Source organism: Myotis davidii, unplaced genomic scaffold (genome assembly GCF_000327345.1).
Source record: "Myotis davidii unplaced genomic scaffold, ASM32734v1 scaffold341, whole genome shotgun sequence".
NCBI classification, from domain to species: domain Eukaryota; kingdom Metazoa; phylum Chordata; class Mammalia; order Chiroptera; family Vespertilionidae; genus Myotis; species Myotis davidii.
In genome coordinates this window covers 797,707-811,009 of record NW_006291021.1, presented here as the reverse complement: position 1 = coordinate 811,009, position 13,303 = coordinate 797,707, and the positions used below count along the sequence as shown (strand labels likewise).

Sequence of the window (13,303 nt, the reverse complement as noted above, 5' to 3'; positions counted from 1 at the left end):
CCTGCTTCCCTGTATTAAATGCTCCTCTGTCCACTTATGTGTCTTTAAATAGAAGGCTACATGTAAAAAATCATTCTTTCTTAAACCTTGTTCTTTGTCCACAATCAGATGAAGCTCTGTAAATCATGAGGTATAATTTATTTTGTAGAAGTGTTATTTCAGGGGTCCATTTTAAACAGCTCTTCAATTTGACAGCACACACTTTGGTGGACACTTTGGTCTTTTATTTTGCCCCTTGAAGGGACAATGCTCTATTTTGTCCATGTAGTAAAATTAACCCCCTTATCTTCTCTTGTGGAGGTGTCCATGCACATTTAGGGGTAAGAGACCAAGTGGCAGTTAGGGCTCCATGTAAGCGCATGGCCTTGGAGGGCTCCCGGCTTAAGGGGTAGGTGACCATGGCTGTGGGCAGTGACTGGACTGCTGGAGCAAGCATCTGAGGGGCTTCATGACCAAGGCTCTCTTCTAGTTCCCTCTCCTGTCAAATCGATCCTGGAGCAAAAGCTCCCAAGGTCACCAGTTGGGTTTGTGGAACAGCAAATCAAGGAGGGAAAGCCACCTCCCCTGGTCCCTAAAAGTCATCCATGGGTGTTCCTCTAGCAGACAGGGGCTTCTCTCTCCCACCTTCATGGAGCACGAAAAATGGGGCCAGGCTCTACTGGGGCTGCGCCAGCCCAGCGCTTGATGGTGCAGAGCCGGTGGCAAATCAGGGACATGATGCCAGGCCCAGTAATGAGTTGTGTTAAAGGATCCCTCGTGGCCCTTCCACGCTGTGGTTCTCTGGGCTGTTGATTATATTGTTAGCACAGGGGCCCATTCTTGGCACGGAGCAGTTGCTAGGTCCCAGCACCCTTCGTCCCTCAGTCCCTCAACTCTCTGCCTTCTGATTAGGGCGAGTCTCAGCCCTTTCCTTGACTCTTGAGCACCTGTTCGTCACCAGGCCATGAGCTGACTTCAGGGATGCAGCTGTGTCTTGTGAGATGCATGGCATGTGTGGCATAAGGCAGTGTGCAGAGTGTCTGGCAACATTGACTCGGGTGTGCAAGTGCTTCTGAGTAGCTGTCTTTATTACCTTGTTGCCCCAAAGGCCTTGGGATGCAGAGATAATACTAAAGCCTTTTCATTTTGGCTCCTTAACATTCAGCATTATCCTGAACGCCACGGAGGACCAGAGCGCCATGGACGGGACTCCCGTGACAGGTGGGGTGGATATGGCTCTGACAAGAGGATGAGCGAGGGCCGGGGACTGCCTCCTCCACCCAGGTTTGTGTCTCACACTCCACAGTTCCCTTGTGGGCCTCACATAGAGCTGACAGGCTGAGGACCCACCATCTTGGGGGATGTGATGAGCACTGGCTCTGTGGCTCGGTGTACCAACCATGGCTCAGGCCACCTTGGAGCTCTTTGAGTAGCATGGGGCCAGAGCCAGTCCTGTTTCCCTCAGTCCCCACTGCCTGAAGGGCTGGGGGGCTGGGAACACAGAATGCTAACCCCAAGCTCCAGAGCCCACTTCTGTTGCTGTTCTGAGAGGCAGAGATGTGGGCAATCCAAATCAGAGATGTCTCTTTCCAAGGGACAGACGTGACTGGGGGGACCATGGCCGAAGAATTGAGGATGACCGTGCATGGCAGGGCGCTACTGATGGAGGCATGATAGACAGGGACCATAAGAGGTGGCAAGGTAAGAACTGGCTCTCAGGGACACATCTGTCGGAAGAGAAGCATCTAGAAAGCTTAAGCAACACCTGCTCTTCACTAATCATTGCTAATCCACCTCCACTGAGAGCAGGAGTGCTTTCTCTGTTCTCCCTACCCGGGGCTTGGTAGAGGAGAAGCCCCTTAATGACTGGGTGGGGTGGGATGGGAAGTGAGGGTTGGCACAGAAGAGTGATGTGGGTGTTGGTAACTCCTCCCCGCCCTAACTTAGTGAGGACAGCCCTGTGGTGTTCAGGTGCTTGTACATGCACTGGAGACCTGTGAGATTTGTTTGGGTGGCTCAAGAAAGGGACTGGACTTACCAGAATCCTTGCATTGTCTTCTAAACTATATTCTGTGCTTGGAAGCACCTTGTGAAAAGTGTCTCTTGTCTTCCAGGTGGTGAGAGAAGCATGTCTGGTCACTCTGGGCGAGGTCACATAATGAACCGGGGAAGGATGTCAGGGTAAGGCATTCTGTTGGTCTCTCTGTACTAGTCTCCTCTTCATATGTTGGCTTGCCTTGGGGAAGTGTTAGAAACATTCAAGTCTTCCCAATTACACTGCCTCCTCTAGTGTGCTGTGTCCTAAAATGGTGCGGGGTTTGTCCCATGGTGCTGCTGCTTGAGGGAAGAGGGTTTCGAAGAGCATGTGACCCACAGGCACCCAATACATCCCATTAAACCGACCCCGAACATATGAGCATCTGCATTTGTTCCAGGCGTGGCAGCTTTACCCCAGCTGGGGCCTCTCGGGGTCACGTGATCCCGCGTGGTGGAATGCAAGGTGGATTTGCTGGCCAGAGCCGGGGCAGCCGACCCAACGACGCTCGCTTCACTCGCCGCTACTAAGTGCTTGGAATCCTGTGTTCCGTCACATGGCAACCAGAGTATGTTCTTTTAGGAGTTATCTTAAACTGTGTACAATATCTTTTTTTTTTTTAACTGCTGCCATATTGTAGCTCGATACAATGTGAATTTGTTTTTTGGGTTTTTTTTTTGTAATAAATGTGTTTCTGTCCACATATCCTTTATTTAAAGCATCCTCTCTCTTTATTTCTCTTTAAAACGAAATTATACTCAGCACAGCTTTTCCTTTAGGGAAGGAGGGCTGAAAGGGGCAGCTTCCAGGGACTGTTGGGGTTTCCAGCAATCCTGTAGTCCTTGCTGAACAGGCTGTTACTTTCTGTATGTATGGTAAAATATATGTAACATGAAATTTACTATTTTAACTATTGTTATGTGCACTGTTCGGTGGCATTTAATTCATACTGTGTAAACCATCACCAGTCATCTTCAAAACTTATTTCCCCAAAGGAATGCAGTAAACTAACTTATCTTCCCCTCTCCCCCAGCACCCATCATCTACTTTGACTCTATGGATCCAACTCCTCTAGGGACCTCACATGAGTGGAACTACATCCTACTGGGGTGAGGGCAAGTTAACAACAAAGTGGGGAGCTGAAGGAAGAGGAGCTGTTTAATACCAGGAAGTGATGAACTCTGCTGGGGGAGGGGCAGGGCCTGAGTGTGCAAGGGGTGTTGTCAGGACATGAGAAGGAAGGAGATCTTATGTCTGGACAGTGTGAGGCAGGTGTGTTCAGCTACCAAACATTCCTGTCTGTAATCCAGGGATTTGCAGCTTGGTAGTTATCTCCCACCCTCGGCTTCAAGGAGTCATATCCCCTCTGCTCAACCAATGGGCTCACTGTTCCTCTGCCCGAGACCAACCACCTATCTGTGACAAAGGGACCAAGTCCTGCCTTTACATCCTGCCTTGGAGCAAGTTCCTTCATTTCTGAGTCTCCATTTGCTTAACTATAAAATGCAGCCACTGGGTTGCTTTAAGAGGTACCAGTGTGGGACATCCCCCATCCCATCTCCCTTCCACCCAGATATAAATAGCCTAATTCTCTGAAGGCCACAGAGCAGCTCCCAAGTTCTGGTCCCCAAGGTCCCTGTTGACCACAAAACTGTTTGCAGAGAAACACACAGTGGTTTGTCTGTGTGGGTGTCTCATCTTGTACTTCCAGATTTAATAAAAGCTGGTTTGGCCCTCAGCCACCTCTGGGAAGAGACCAGGCTGCTGCAGCCCATGTGGCCTAAAGTTGGACAGCATAAAGGGGCTCAGCCTTTGCCCAGCATACAGCTCTGGGAACAGCATCAGCTGGACGTTGTTCTCAATGGGTGACATGGAAACCCTGAGCCCAGCACACACGGGATCCTTGAGGCTGTCTTTCCGTCACTTTGGGTTTAGCAGAACTCACCATCTTAGCACAGTCCCACCAGGACAGGGACGGGGCGGGCAAAGTGAACTCTGGTGGCAAATGGGACTTGTCAGGTCAGATTTTAAAAATTAAGGAACTTGAGCCCTAACTGGTTTGGCTCAGTGGATAGAGCGTCGGCCTGCGGACTGAAAGGTCCCAGGTTCGATTCCGGTCAAGGGCATGTACCTGGGTTGCGTGCGCATCCCCAGTAGGGGGTGTGCAGGAGGCAGCTGGTCGATGTTTCTCTCTCATCGATGTTTCTAACTCTCTATCCCTCTCCCTTCTTCTCTGTAAAAAATCAATAAAATATATTTTTAAAAAAATTAAGGAACTTGAGATGGCAGGTGACCCTGGGTTATCCAAGTAGGTCCAACATCATCATACAGGTCCTTAGGGAAAAAAATAGGGCAGCAGGGGAGACAGAGAGAGAGGAAGACTTCTGGCTGTGAAGATGGAAAAAGGGCCCAAGGACCAAGCAATGCAGCAGCCTCTAGAACAGCCGTGGGCAAACTACAGTCCGCAGGCTGGATCCGGCCCGTTTGAAATGAATAAAACTAAAAAAAATAAATTAAAAAAAAGACCGTACCCTTTTATGTAATGATGTTTACTTTGAATTTATATTAGTTCACACAAACACTCCATCCAAGCTTTTGTTCCGGCCCTCCAGTCCAGTTTAAGAACCCATTGTGGCCCTCGAGTCAAAAAGTTTGCCCATCCCTAGAAGCTGGAAAAGGCCAGGAAATGGATTCTGGAGCCTCCAGAAGCCAGGCCTGCTACCACCTGGATTTTAGGCCAGTGAGACCCTGGTTAGGCTCTGACTCCAGAACTGAGACAGTCACAGGGTATTCATACCAACCCCGAAGGCAGTTCTCAAACTAGTGTGATTATGTCCCCAGAGGACATTTGGCAGCACCTGGAGACGTGGTTGTCATGACTGGGAAATAAGGGGTGCTACTGGCGTTTGGGAATGGAGACAGAGATGCTGCTCATTATCTAGTGCCCAGGATGGCCCCCCAAAGACTCATCTGATCTTGAATATCAGTGATGCTGAGGTGAGGAAGCCCTGCCCTGAGATGGTAGGCGCTGTGATGGGGCACCCACAGGGTGCCAAGGAAGCCCAGAGTGGGCCCTCAACTCAGTCTGAGGAGAAGGAATAGGTTAGGGGAGTCAGCCAGGAGGAAAGGTGGTGGCCTGGTTGAGGGGGCCCATGAGTTGTGGGCAACTAGGGGAGTAAGAAGAGGGTCCTTGGGAGGTATCTGGGCTCACAAGGAGGGCAGTGGGGAGCCATATTGTATTTCTGAGCAGGGTAGTGCCATGATCAGACTTGACTTTGAGAAAGATTGGTGGGGCCAGCCTAGAGGTGGGGAGATCAGGGAGGTGGTCTTGGCACTGGTAATGATACAAGTGGACAAAGAGGGATTGGGGGTTTGACTAGGTGAGGCAATGGAGGGGATTAAGAGTGGCACTCTGGTCTCTGGGCTGGCGCTGGATCCACATGGAGGATGTGAGTAGCCAATGGGAGTCAGGAGCCAGCAGCTGATCCTGGACTCAGCATGTGGGCAGTGACTAAAATCATAGAGATTGTAGAGACCAGGGCTTGGGTTCAGTTTCAGGGGACCCTCCCATCCCCCAATACACACACACACACACACCCAAGTTCATGGAGCTGCAAGACAGCCTCCTGGAGGTGAGGGTGCCAGGAGAGCCGAGCATGCCCCCAGGGCAGCCCCTTGCCCACCTACAAAGGTTGGTTTCCTTTTCTGCAGGTTTTGTTGGACTGACAATGGGCTTTTAACAATTGCTCGAGTGCAGTGGGGTGGCCTTAGCAGGTCTCTCCCCTCTTCATAAAATAGTGATGATAAAAGTGGGTTGAGCCCAGCTCGCATGGCTCAGTGACTGGATGTCCTAAGAACCAGGTCACCGTTTGATTCTCAGGGCACATGCCCAAGTTGCAGGTTCCATCCCCAGTGGGGGGCACGCAGGAGGCAGCCCATCAATGAGGCTCTGGATTGAGAGCACTCAGGGAGCCTGGTGGAGCATATGGCACAGCCAGGGTATAACTCCCTCCTGGGCCCATGAGGGTGAGGCATGTGGAAATCCTGTGTCCCAGGAAGGGTTTAAGGTTAACCATCTGGGTTCCTGGTGGACAGGGTTGGGCTTTTAATCTGGCTGCACAAGTGTCTCCATCTGTAAAATGGGCCGATGGGACTGGGGGAAGGGCTTTTTTTTGGCCAGCACCAGCTCCCTCTCAGGGATGCTCCCTGGCCTTACCCATCCTGCCTTCACCCTAGACTTGCTCCCATCCCAGTAGAGGCCCAGCAAGTGCAGAGGCGGCACAGGGAGCTGCACAGCATCCAGGTGCCACAATGGACCAGGGAGACCCACCATGGAGACCATGGTAGCACAGGTCACTGTGGGTTTTGCATCCCCAAGCACCGCAGGCCAGGCCACCCATCGTCAGCTACACCTCTGTCATCAGGTGAACGGATGCACTGCTTCTCTGGGGAAATGCCTGGCCTCTACTTTCCTCATGTGTAATACCTGCTGCTGCTTCCAGAATCAGGGCCTGGGTGGGCTCTATCCCTAAACTGAGGGACAAACACCCCAGCACTCTTGGGAACAGAATTCCATGCTGGCTCAGAGAACCATAGCCAGGGTCTTCTTGCCCTCAGGGCAGGCTCCTGGATCAGCCTCTGGCTCCTGTCTATGCCCACCTCCTACCCTGACTGGGGCACAGATTTCCTAGTGCCACAATAGGGGGATACTCTCAACCGTGGGGTGGCTGGGAACATCTAGACAGCCCAACCTCCCAGCAGACACATTCAGATCACTAGACAGTGTGGGTAGGAATGCCAGGGAAGGCTTCTGAAGGGAGCAGAGCACCTCCATTAGATGAAGTCGAGAGGGCAATGACCTCCAGGCCTGTGCTTACCAGACTGGAGACCAGGCAAGATAGGGAGTGTAGATGGCACAGGAGAGATGAATTCTTCCCATTCTACTGAGCTCTGGCTCCCAGAGTGCCTACCCAGGGCTCAGTCCGCTAACCCCAGCCCCTTCAGTCCAGTTTGGCCTTCAGCACTTTCTCAACCCTTTCCCAGTGCCCTGAGCACTGGGGCCACCTATCTATACCCACTTCCCAAGTGGGGTGAGGGTCCTGGTGGTCAGGGACCAGACAGAAAAGATGTGTACCAAGATCAGGCCGGGAGCAGCCCCCAGGAACCAGAAGCACACACACTCAAAGCAGGGCCACCCCATGTTCTTGGGGCAAGCACACAGGTCAGGAAACACTTCCAAAGTCCTTTATTGGGCTGGCAAGGCCGCGAGCTGCCCTTAGATTAGGGTCCCATTCCAGAGGCTTGAGGTCCAGGGCACCATGCCCATTTCCAACTGGGGAAGGCAGCCTCCTCTGATAGGCTACTTGATTCGCTCCTTCAGGTATTCCCAGCCCTCCTTGGTGTATTCACAGGCCTTGGAAGGGGCCACCGACAGGGCTGTCATCACCGTAATGATGCCTGTGGGGAGGGAAGAAGGGCCCAAGGCCTGGTCAGGCTCCCCGCCTACAGCCAAGGGGTTTAATCCAACCCCTTGGAACACCCAACTCGGCCATGCTCTTAGAGGTGCCACTCCAACTTTGTCAATTCCACACCGGGAAACAGACGGACAGGACCTCACCTTGTCTGAGGCCACCTACCCTGATGTGCTCCAGTGGTGGCCCAAGCTCTCAAAAAGAGGCCCCATCTTGCTCCTACCTCCCTGGAGCCTCCACCCCTTCCCTTTTAGATGTGCAAGAGACACACAGCAGTAAGGGGAGTGATGGAAAGGCATGACCAGGAAGCAGGGTCAGGGGTGCTAGACTAGGGTACCTGGGGTCACACCCCCAAGCAGAGGGACCAGGGCCTACCTGAATTCCAGGACTCACGGATGTTAAAGTTAAACTTTGGAGGGGCTGGGAGCTGGGAAGAGACAAGGAAGAAGGGGCTGATGAAAGAGGAAGGGCCTGGCAGCCCCAACTCCCTCCTGAGGCAGGGAAAGCAGCGCATGCCCCAGTGAGCAGGAACCAAGCAAGGTTGCAGGGACCAGGGACTGAAGGCCACCCCAAAGGTGATTCCCATCAAGCTTCAGCCTCACTCCCGGCATGGGGTACCTGGGGTATCTTCAGGCCCGTCTGCTCACACACGTACTGGCCGAACTGGTACATGGCAGGGGGGACAACCTCCTCGGCCCTCTGAAGGGCTGCCTGGCTCTTGTGGCTGGGCCCCAGCAGCTCCTGGTCGTACACCAGGTAGACCACTCCCCCGGCCACACTCCCCTTGATGAGAAACCTGAATGCAGGGAAGGGAAGACAGCAGCTTAGGGAACACTGCAGGCCACCCACGAGATGTGTGGGAGTCGAAGAGGGGGCGGCCCTAGGTCTATGGGAGTAGGAGTTAGTCCCCCTAGGGAGCCCCACAATCCGAAATGTGACATACTGGAAGCCAGGCAGCTAATAGGGAAATGACTGGGCACCTTGCTACTCAGAGGCATGCCTGACCCCTGCTAGGGGCAGTTCTCCATTTACAGTGTGCAAAGCAGGAGTACTCCGCCCATTCAACTTATAACCTGAGGCCCGCAAAGGGACAGTGGATCACTAATGATTCCGCCCAGAGCAGCGAACAGTGAAGACACGTCAGTCCCTTGACTGTCTGCCTTCTGTCCCGAGGAGGGACCCTCGGCGAGTAACCCGCAGGGTTTTCCAAGTGTATCTGGTCGCTTCCTGCATGTCCAGCGCCGCTCTGGGCGCGCATTCACCTCCCAATAAATGGCGTGCGGCACTCCCACTTTACAGAGAAGGCAACGGAGACTCGGAGAGATCTCATTCCGAGAAATACGAAAGTAAGGCTCGCGCGACCTCGGGAATCACCTCTCCGCTTGAAACTCAGTTTCCCCATGGGGCACCTGACACTACGGGAAACGAAGAGCAGGTGGGGAGCAAACCAGAATAGGGTGTCCGCAGGGAGGACTTTCTCGGGAGCTAGGGGCCCGCCCGCCACACGCACCTCACCATCGACCACACTCGGGACACCATAGCCGCTCGACTCCGCACGCAAGGACAGTCCGCTCGCCCGCCGCTTCCGGTAGCGAAGCGGCAGAGGCCTCTGGGAAGTGTAGTTTCCCTTGTCAGCCGCAAAGGCCTCCGGGAGTCGGAGTCTTGTTACCGCTCAGAAATGCTAGAGGTTTGGGTCCCACTGCAAAAGTGTGCGGAGAGGTAATCTTATGGGCTTGGCCGCCGCAAAGCTGTCTGGGAAATGTGTTCAGCACTGCCTCGTGAGGCGCCGGAGGGCTCGCCTAGCCGCCAAGGCTCCTGGGAAATGTAGTCCGGTTTCGGTGGCGTGAATGAAAAGAGTAGGGTGTCTGGAGTGAGGCCTGAGGGTAACCCTAGAAGATGTCGGAGCCCGGGAGATCCACCCGCGCCCGCGCGGGTGACTCAGGGCAAGGGCCTAAGAAGAGTGTCCCTAGAAGCCAGTTGTCACGGAAACACGAGGGCGGAATTGTTCGAGAGAGGTGGGTCTAGGTCACGTGAGCGGTTTCGAATGGTGGGGAATGTTTTCCTTCTGGAGACTGAGGCTGGGATCAAAAGAGCCCGCAGGTAGGCCGTTGCCTGGCAACGCGGGGCGTCGCAGAGTCCTCTCGGCCTGGTGCCTCCTTGCAAAGAGGCAGGCTTAGTCACGTGACTCGGGCTCTACGGGAGGGGCGTGGTCGGGGGCCGCCCGCCGGAAGGGTAGACCCTACTGGCCTGCGCTGGGCTCCCAGGCAGCGACCGCCAGCCCCGGTTCCCAGCGGAAGAAACAGGCCGGAGAGGGTGAGTGAGCGGTTGGGAGCTCGGGGCAGGTCGCACGCCCTTTTTGTACTGCGGGGAAACTGAGGCCCGGCGAGGTCAGAGGGCCAGTGGATTCTGCGAGGATGCGGTTCCCCTATTCCACTTCCATCTAAGCCCAGCTGCTTCGTCCGTCCGTCCGTCCATCCATCCATCCATCCATCCATCCATCCATCCCTACCTACATGGGTGAGAAGAGGGTTGAGCTGAGGGGCTTCGCGGGCTTTCCCTGGAAGAGAAGGAGGTGGGAGCGCGTTCCCTGCTGAGAGAATTGCTGGTGTGACTGGGAAGGGCGACAAGTTCACTTTTCTGAGAACGACTCATAGACAGGCGTTGGAGAAGATGGGAATGGACAGGTGGGCAGAGGCCAGACCCCCTGGGCCTTATGGGAGAGTGAGGAGCTTGCTCTCCATCTGGAGCAGTGGCGAGCCCTTGGAGGGTTTAGAGCAGGAAGGGGCACACCAGACTTCTTTTGACACATCCCTTTGGCTGCTTGGCTGAAGCAGGGTGGGAGGAGCGGAGTGTAAAGATAGAGGAGGAGGGGAGGTCGCTGGAGCTTTGTTGTGGGGCAAAGGACATAGGGCTGGATCTAGAGATTGGGGATACGGGAGCTCCCCAATCGCACCAGCTCTCAGCATCCTGGGTCCTAGAAGTGCCCTCTCTTCTTTGTCCCACTGAGTACAGAGGATAGAAACCCCAAGATGTGATGAGCCTGTGCCCCTTTCAAAGGAAACCTATGACTCCCTAAACTTTAAGGAGCCAGCCTGTTTCTTTTGCCTTTTCCCTGGGCCAAGTAAATCGCTCCCAAAGCTGAACTCTCATACCTTAACTCTCATGACATGGGGACCTTCCCACTCCTCCTAGGTATCTCCAAGGTGGTCTTTCGGGGCTCCCCCAGCTCTTGCCTCCCACATTCCTGTGTTAATCTAGTATCTTTTGAGCACCTGCTGTGTCCTTAACACAGTTTGGGGCACTGAAGACCTAACAGTGAAAAAAAAACAAACCAAAAGTAGGTTTCTGTTTCCTTCCTGCCCTTGTGGGGTTGACAGTCTAGGACAGTGGTTCTCAGCCTTGGCTGCACATTAGAATCACCTGGGAATCTTTTTAAAATCCTGATTTCTGGACCTCATCCTCCAGAAATTCTGTTTCTTTGTTACTAATGTTGTGGCCTCACCCCATAACAAAGAAACAGAATTTCCGGAGGACGAGGCCCAGAAATCAGGATTTTAAAAAGATTCCCAAGTGATTCTAATGTGCAGCCGAGGCTGAGAACCACTGGTAGGAGAATTGAATGACAGTGAACAGGAAACAAATCATCAAGGTGATTTCAGGTGATGCTAAGTTCTGAGAAGGAGATAGAAGTTCTAGAGGTAAGGGCGGGTTAGGGAAGTGCTTCAGAAAAAGAGGCCCAGGAAGTGCCCTGGGAAGAAGTAATTTTTGTGCTGAGACTTGAAAGGAGTAAAAGCAAGCCACTGGATTATCTGCCAAGAGCATTCAGGGCAGAGGGGACAGGCAGTGCAAAGGCCCTGAGGCAGATGGTGACTGGCTGATTCTCAGGAACAGCAAAGAGGCTGGTGTGACAAAAAGCAGAGTGAGCAAGAGGGGCTGGTGCGTGAAGGGCCTTTTTGGTCATCGAGGAGTGTGACTTCTGTCCTAAATGAACCTGGGAGAATTTTCAGCAGGGGAGGCAAGATGAGAGTCTGCTGTTGCCTGGAAGGAGGAAGCCCCAAAGACTGGTAGAGTGGCTCAGGTAACCTGTATGGTGACCCGGACCAAGTGGTGGCGGTTGTGATGGAGAAGAGGCGCAAGTCTAGGGGCCAAGATGCTCTTCTTCAAACAAAGGAGCAGCTGGGGAAACAGGTGTGGCTGTGGCCCAGGACCATGCTGGCCACCCTTCTCTCTCACTGCAGACCCAGGGAGGGCCATGAAGGTACTACTCCTCACTGGGCTGGGAGCCCTATTCTTCACCTATTATTGGGCTGACAACTTTGACCCAGGTGAGTGCCTGGGGTGGGACAGGGAGGAATCCGGCCAGCTGCTCTGTGCACCCTCTAGGCCAGCGGTTCTCAACCTGTGGGTCATGACCCCTTTGGGGGCCGAACGACCCTTTCACAGGGGTTGCCTAAGACCATCGGAAAACACATATATAATTACATATTGTTTTTGTGATTCGTCACTATGCTTTAATTATGTTCAATTTGTAACAATGAAATTGGGGGTCACCACCACATGAGGAACTGTATTAAAGGGTCACGGCATTAGGAAGGTTGAGAGCCACTGCCCTAGGCTGACCACCTCTGCTCACTGCCAGCTAGCCTCCAGGGAGCCCGCGTGCTGCTGACAGGGGCCAGTGCTGGCGTTGGGGAGGAACTGGCCTATCACTATGCCCGCTTGGGCTCCCACCTGGTGCTCACTGCCCACACTGAGGCTTTCCTGCAGAAGGTGAGACACTCCATTTCCAGTGTAACGGTGAGGGTGCGAGTGCGGTGGAAAATGAGGCCTGGGTTTGAATCCCTGCAAAGATCCCTGGCTTCCCAGGTGACCTTGGGCAAGTTGCTTAACCTCTGTGAGCCTTAATGTCCTCATTTGCAAAAGGGAAAACAAAGTCCCTTCTTGTGGGCTATGGTATCGGGTGGATGCAGTAAGACAGTGAGTGTAAAGCCAGGAGTGTTCCCCAATAAATGGCAGTATTGGTGTGTCCAAAGGCCGTGATGATAGGCAGGGCTCCCAAACTGAAAAGGGGGGTGGGTGCACTTTTCTTAGCAACCCAGCGTTCCTAGGACATGCACAGCTCGTGGACACAAACCTTCCAGAATTTCAAGGGGGGCCGGAAACCTTGAGATTAATTTGATAGCTCCTGAGTTTTAAATCGTGATGATTAATCAAATGAAACAGATGCCAGTTGACGACCCCCGTGGTAAAGCTCTGGGAACTGAAAGGGAGGCTCAGAGTACGGGAGGGGGCTGCAGGCTGGGGCCCCTTGCGTCTGGCAGGCGGAGGGAACCTGCGGGGTGGAGGGGCCCACGGGCAGCTCTGGCCCCCCAGGTGGTAGGGAACTGCCGGAAGCTGGGCGCTCCCAAGGTCTTCTTCATCGCTGCGGACATGGCCTCCCGCGAGGTGCCCGAGCTCGTGGTGCAGTTTGCGCTGGACAAGCTGGGTGAGGGGCGGGGCCTTGGCTTAGACCTTCGGGGCAGGACCCGAATTGGCGTGGGGGGTGTGGCAGTAATGGGTGGAGATTTATACGGTTCTGGGGCGTAACCAGGGGTGGAGCCCCCTTGCATCTGGGGAGCTCCATTGGATTAGGGACGCCTGTCAGGATCCGGGGAGTCGGGGGCGTCTCTTTAATCTCGGGGGAGAAGGGGCTCTACCGAGGGCAGAACTCCTGGGATCCACGCTCTGGGTGGAGTTTGAGAGTTTAGGAGGCGGGGCTCGGGAGGAGTCCCGGGTGGAGCCTCAGGACCAGCTGCTCGCTGACCGGCCTCTCCCGGAC

At 54.0% G+C, this 13,303-nt stretch overlaps 3 protein-coding genes across 3 annotated transcripts in view; 2 read left to right on the top strand and 1 right to left on the bottom strand.

Annotated features, from left to right (window-relative positions):
* The window catches only part of SAFB (scaffold attachment factor B), a 36,138-nt gene extending 33,412 nt beyond the window's left edge, over positions 1 to 2,726 (top strand). The window contains 4 exon segments of the mRNA XM_015564294.1: positions 1,145 to 1,263; positions 1,574 to 1,680; positions 2,094 to 2,160; positions 2,415 to 2,726. Of these exon segments, the coding sequence (XP_015419780.1) occupies positions 1,145 to 1,263; positions 1,574 to 1,680; positions 2,094 to 2,160; positions 2,415 to 2,544 (423 nt within the window). The 3' untranslated portion in view covers positions 2,545 to 2,726.
* Positions 2,727 to 7,241: 4,515 nt separating this feature from the next.
* On the bottom strand, positions 7,242 to 9,179 carry LOC102775140 (chromosome unknown open reading frame, human C19orf70). The gene is made up of 4 exons (XM_006764246.2): positions 8,996 to 9,179; positions 8,104 to 8,281; positions 7,861 to 7,912; positions 7,242 to 7,471 (listed from the first exon to the last, which is right to left on the bottom strand). Exons 1-4 carry the CDS (start codon positions 9,022 to 9,024, stop codon positions 7,374 to 7,376), a joined length of 357 nt encoding a protein of 118 aa, XP_006764309.1. The 5' UTR covers positions 9,025 to 9,179; the 3' UTR covers positions 7,242 to 7,373.
* A 1,853-nt stretch (positions 9,180 to 11,032) lies between these two features.
* The window catches only part of HSD11B1L (hydroxysteroid (11-beta) dehydrogenase 1-like), a 4,151-nt gene continuing 1,880 nt past the window's right edge, over positions 11,033 to 13,303 (top strand). Inside the window, exons 1-3 of the mRNA XM_015564302.1 lie at positions 11,033 to 11,810; positions 12,125 to 12,255; positions 12,859 to 13,035. Of these exons, the coding sequence (XP_015419788.1) occupies positions 11,636 to 11,810; positions 12,125 to 12,255; positions 12,859 to 13,035 (483 nt within the window). The 5' untranslated portion in view covers positions 11,033 to 11,635. The remainder of the gene's footprint in view (positions 11,811 to 12,124; positions 12,256 to 12,858; positions 13,036 to 13,303) is intronic.

Coding starts and splice junctions, on each gene's coding strand:
- LOC102775140 (XM_006764246.2), bottom strand. CDS start 9,024: ATGGTGTCCCGAGTGTGGTCGATGGTGAG. Junction 8,282..8,995: donor CGAGTGTGGTCGATGGTGAG/GTGCGTGTGGCG, acceptor CCCTGCATTCAG/GTTTCTCATCAAGGGGAGTG. Junction 7,472..7,860: donor CCGTGAGTCCTGGAATTCAG/GTAGGCCCTGGT, acceptor CCCTCCCCACAG/GCATCATTACGGTGATGACA.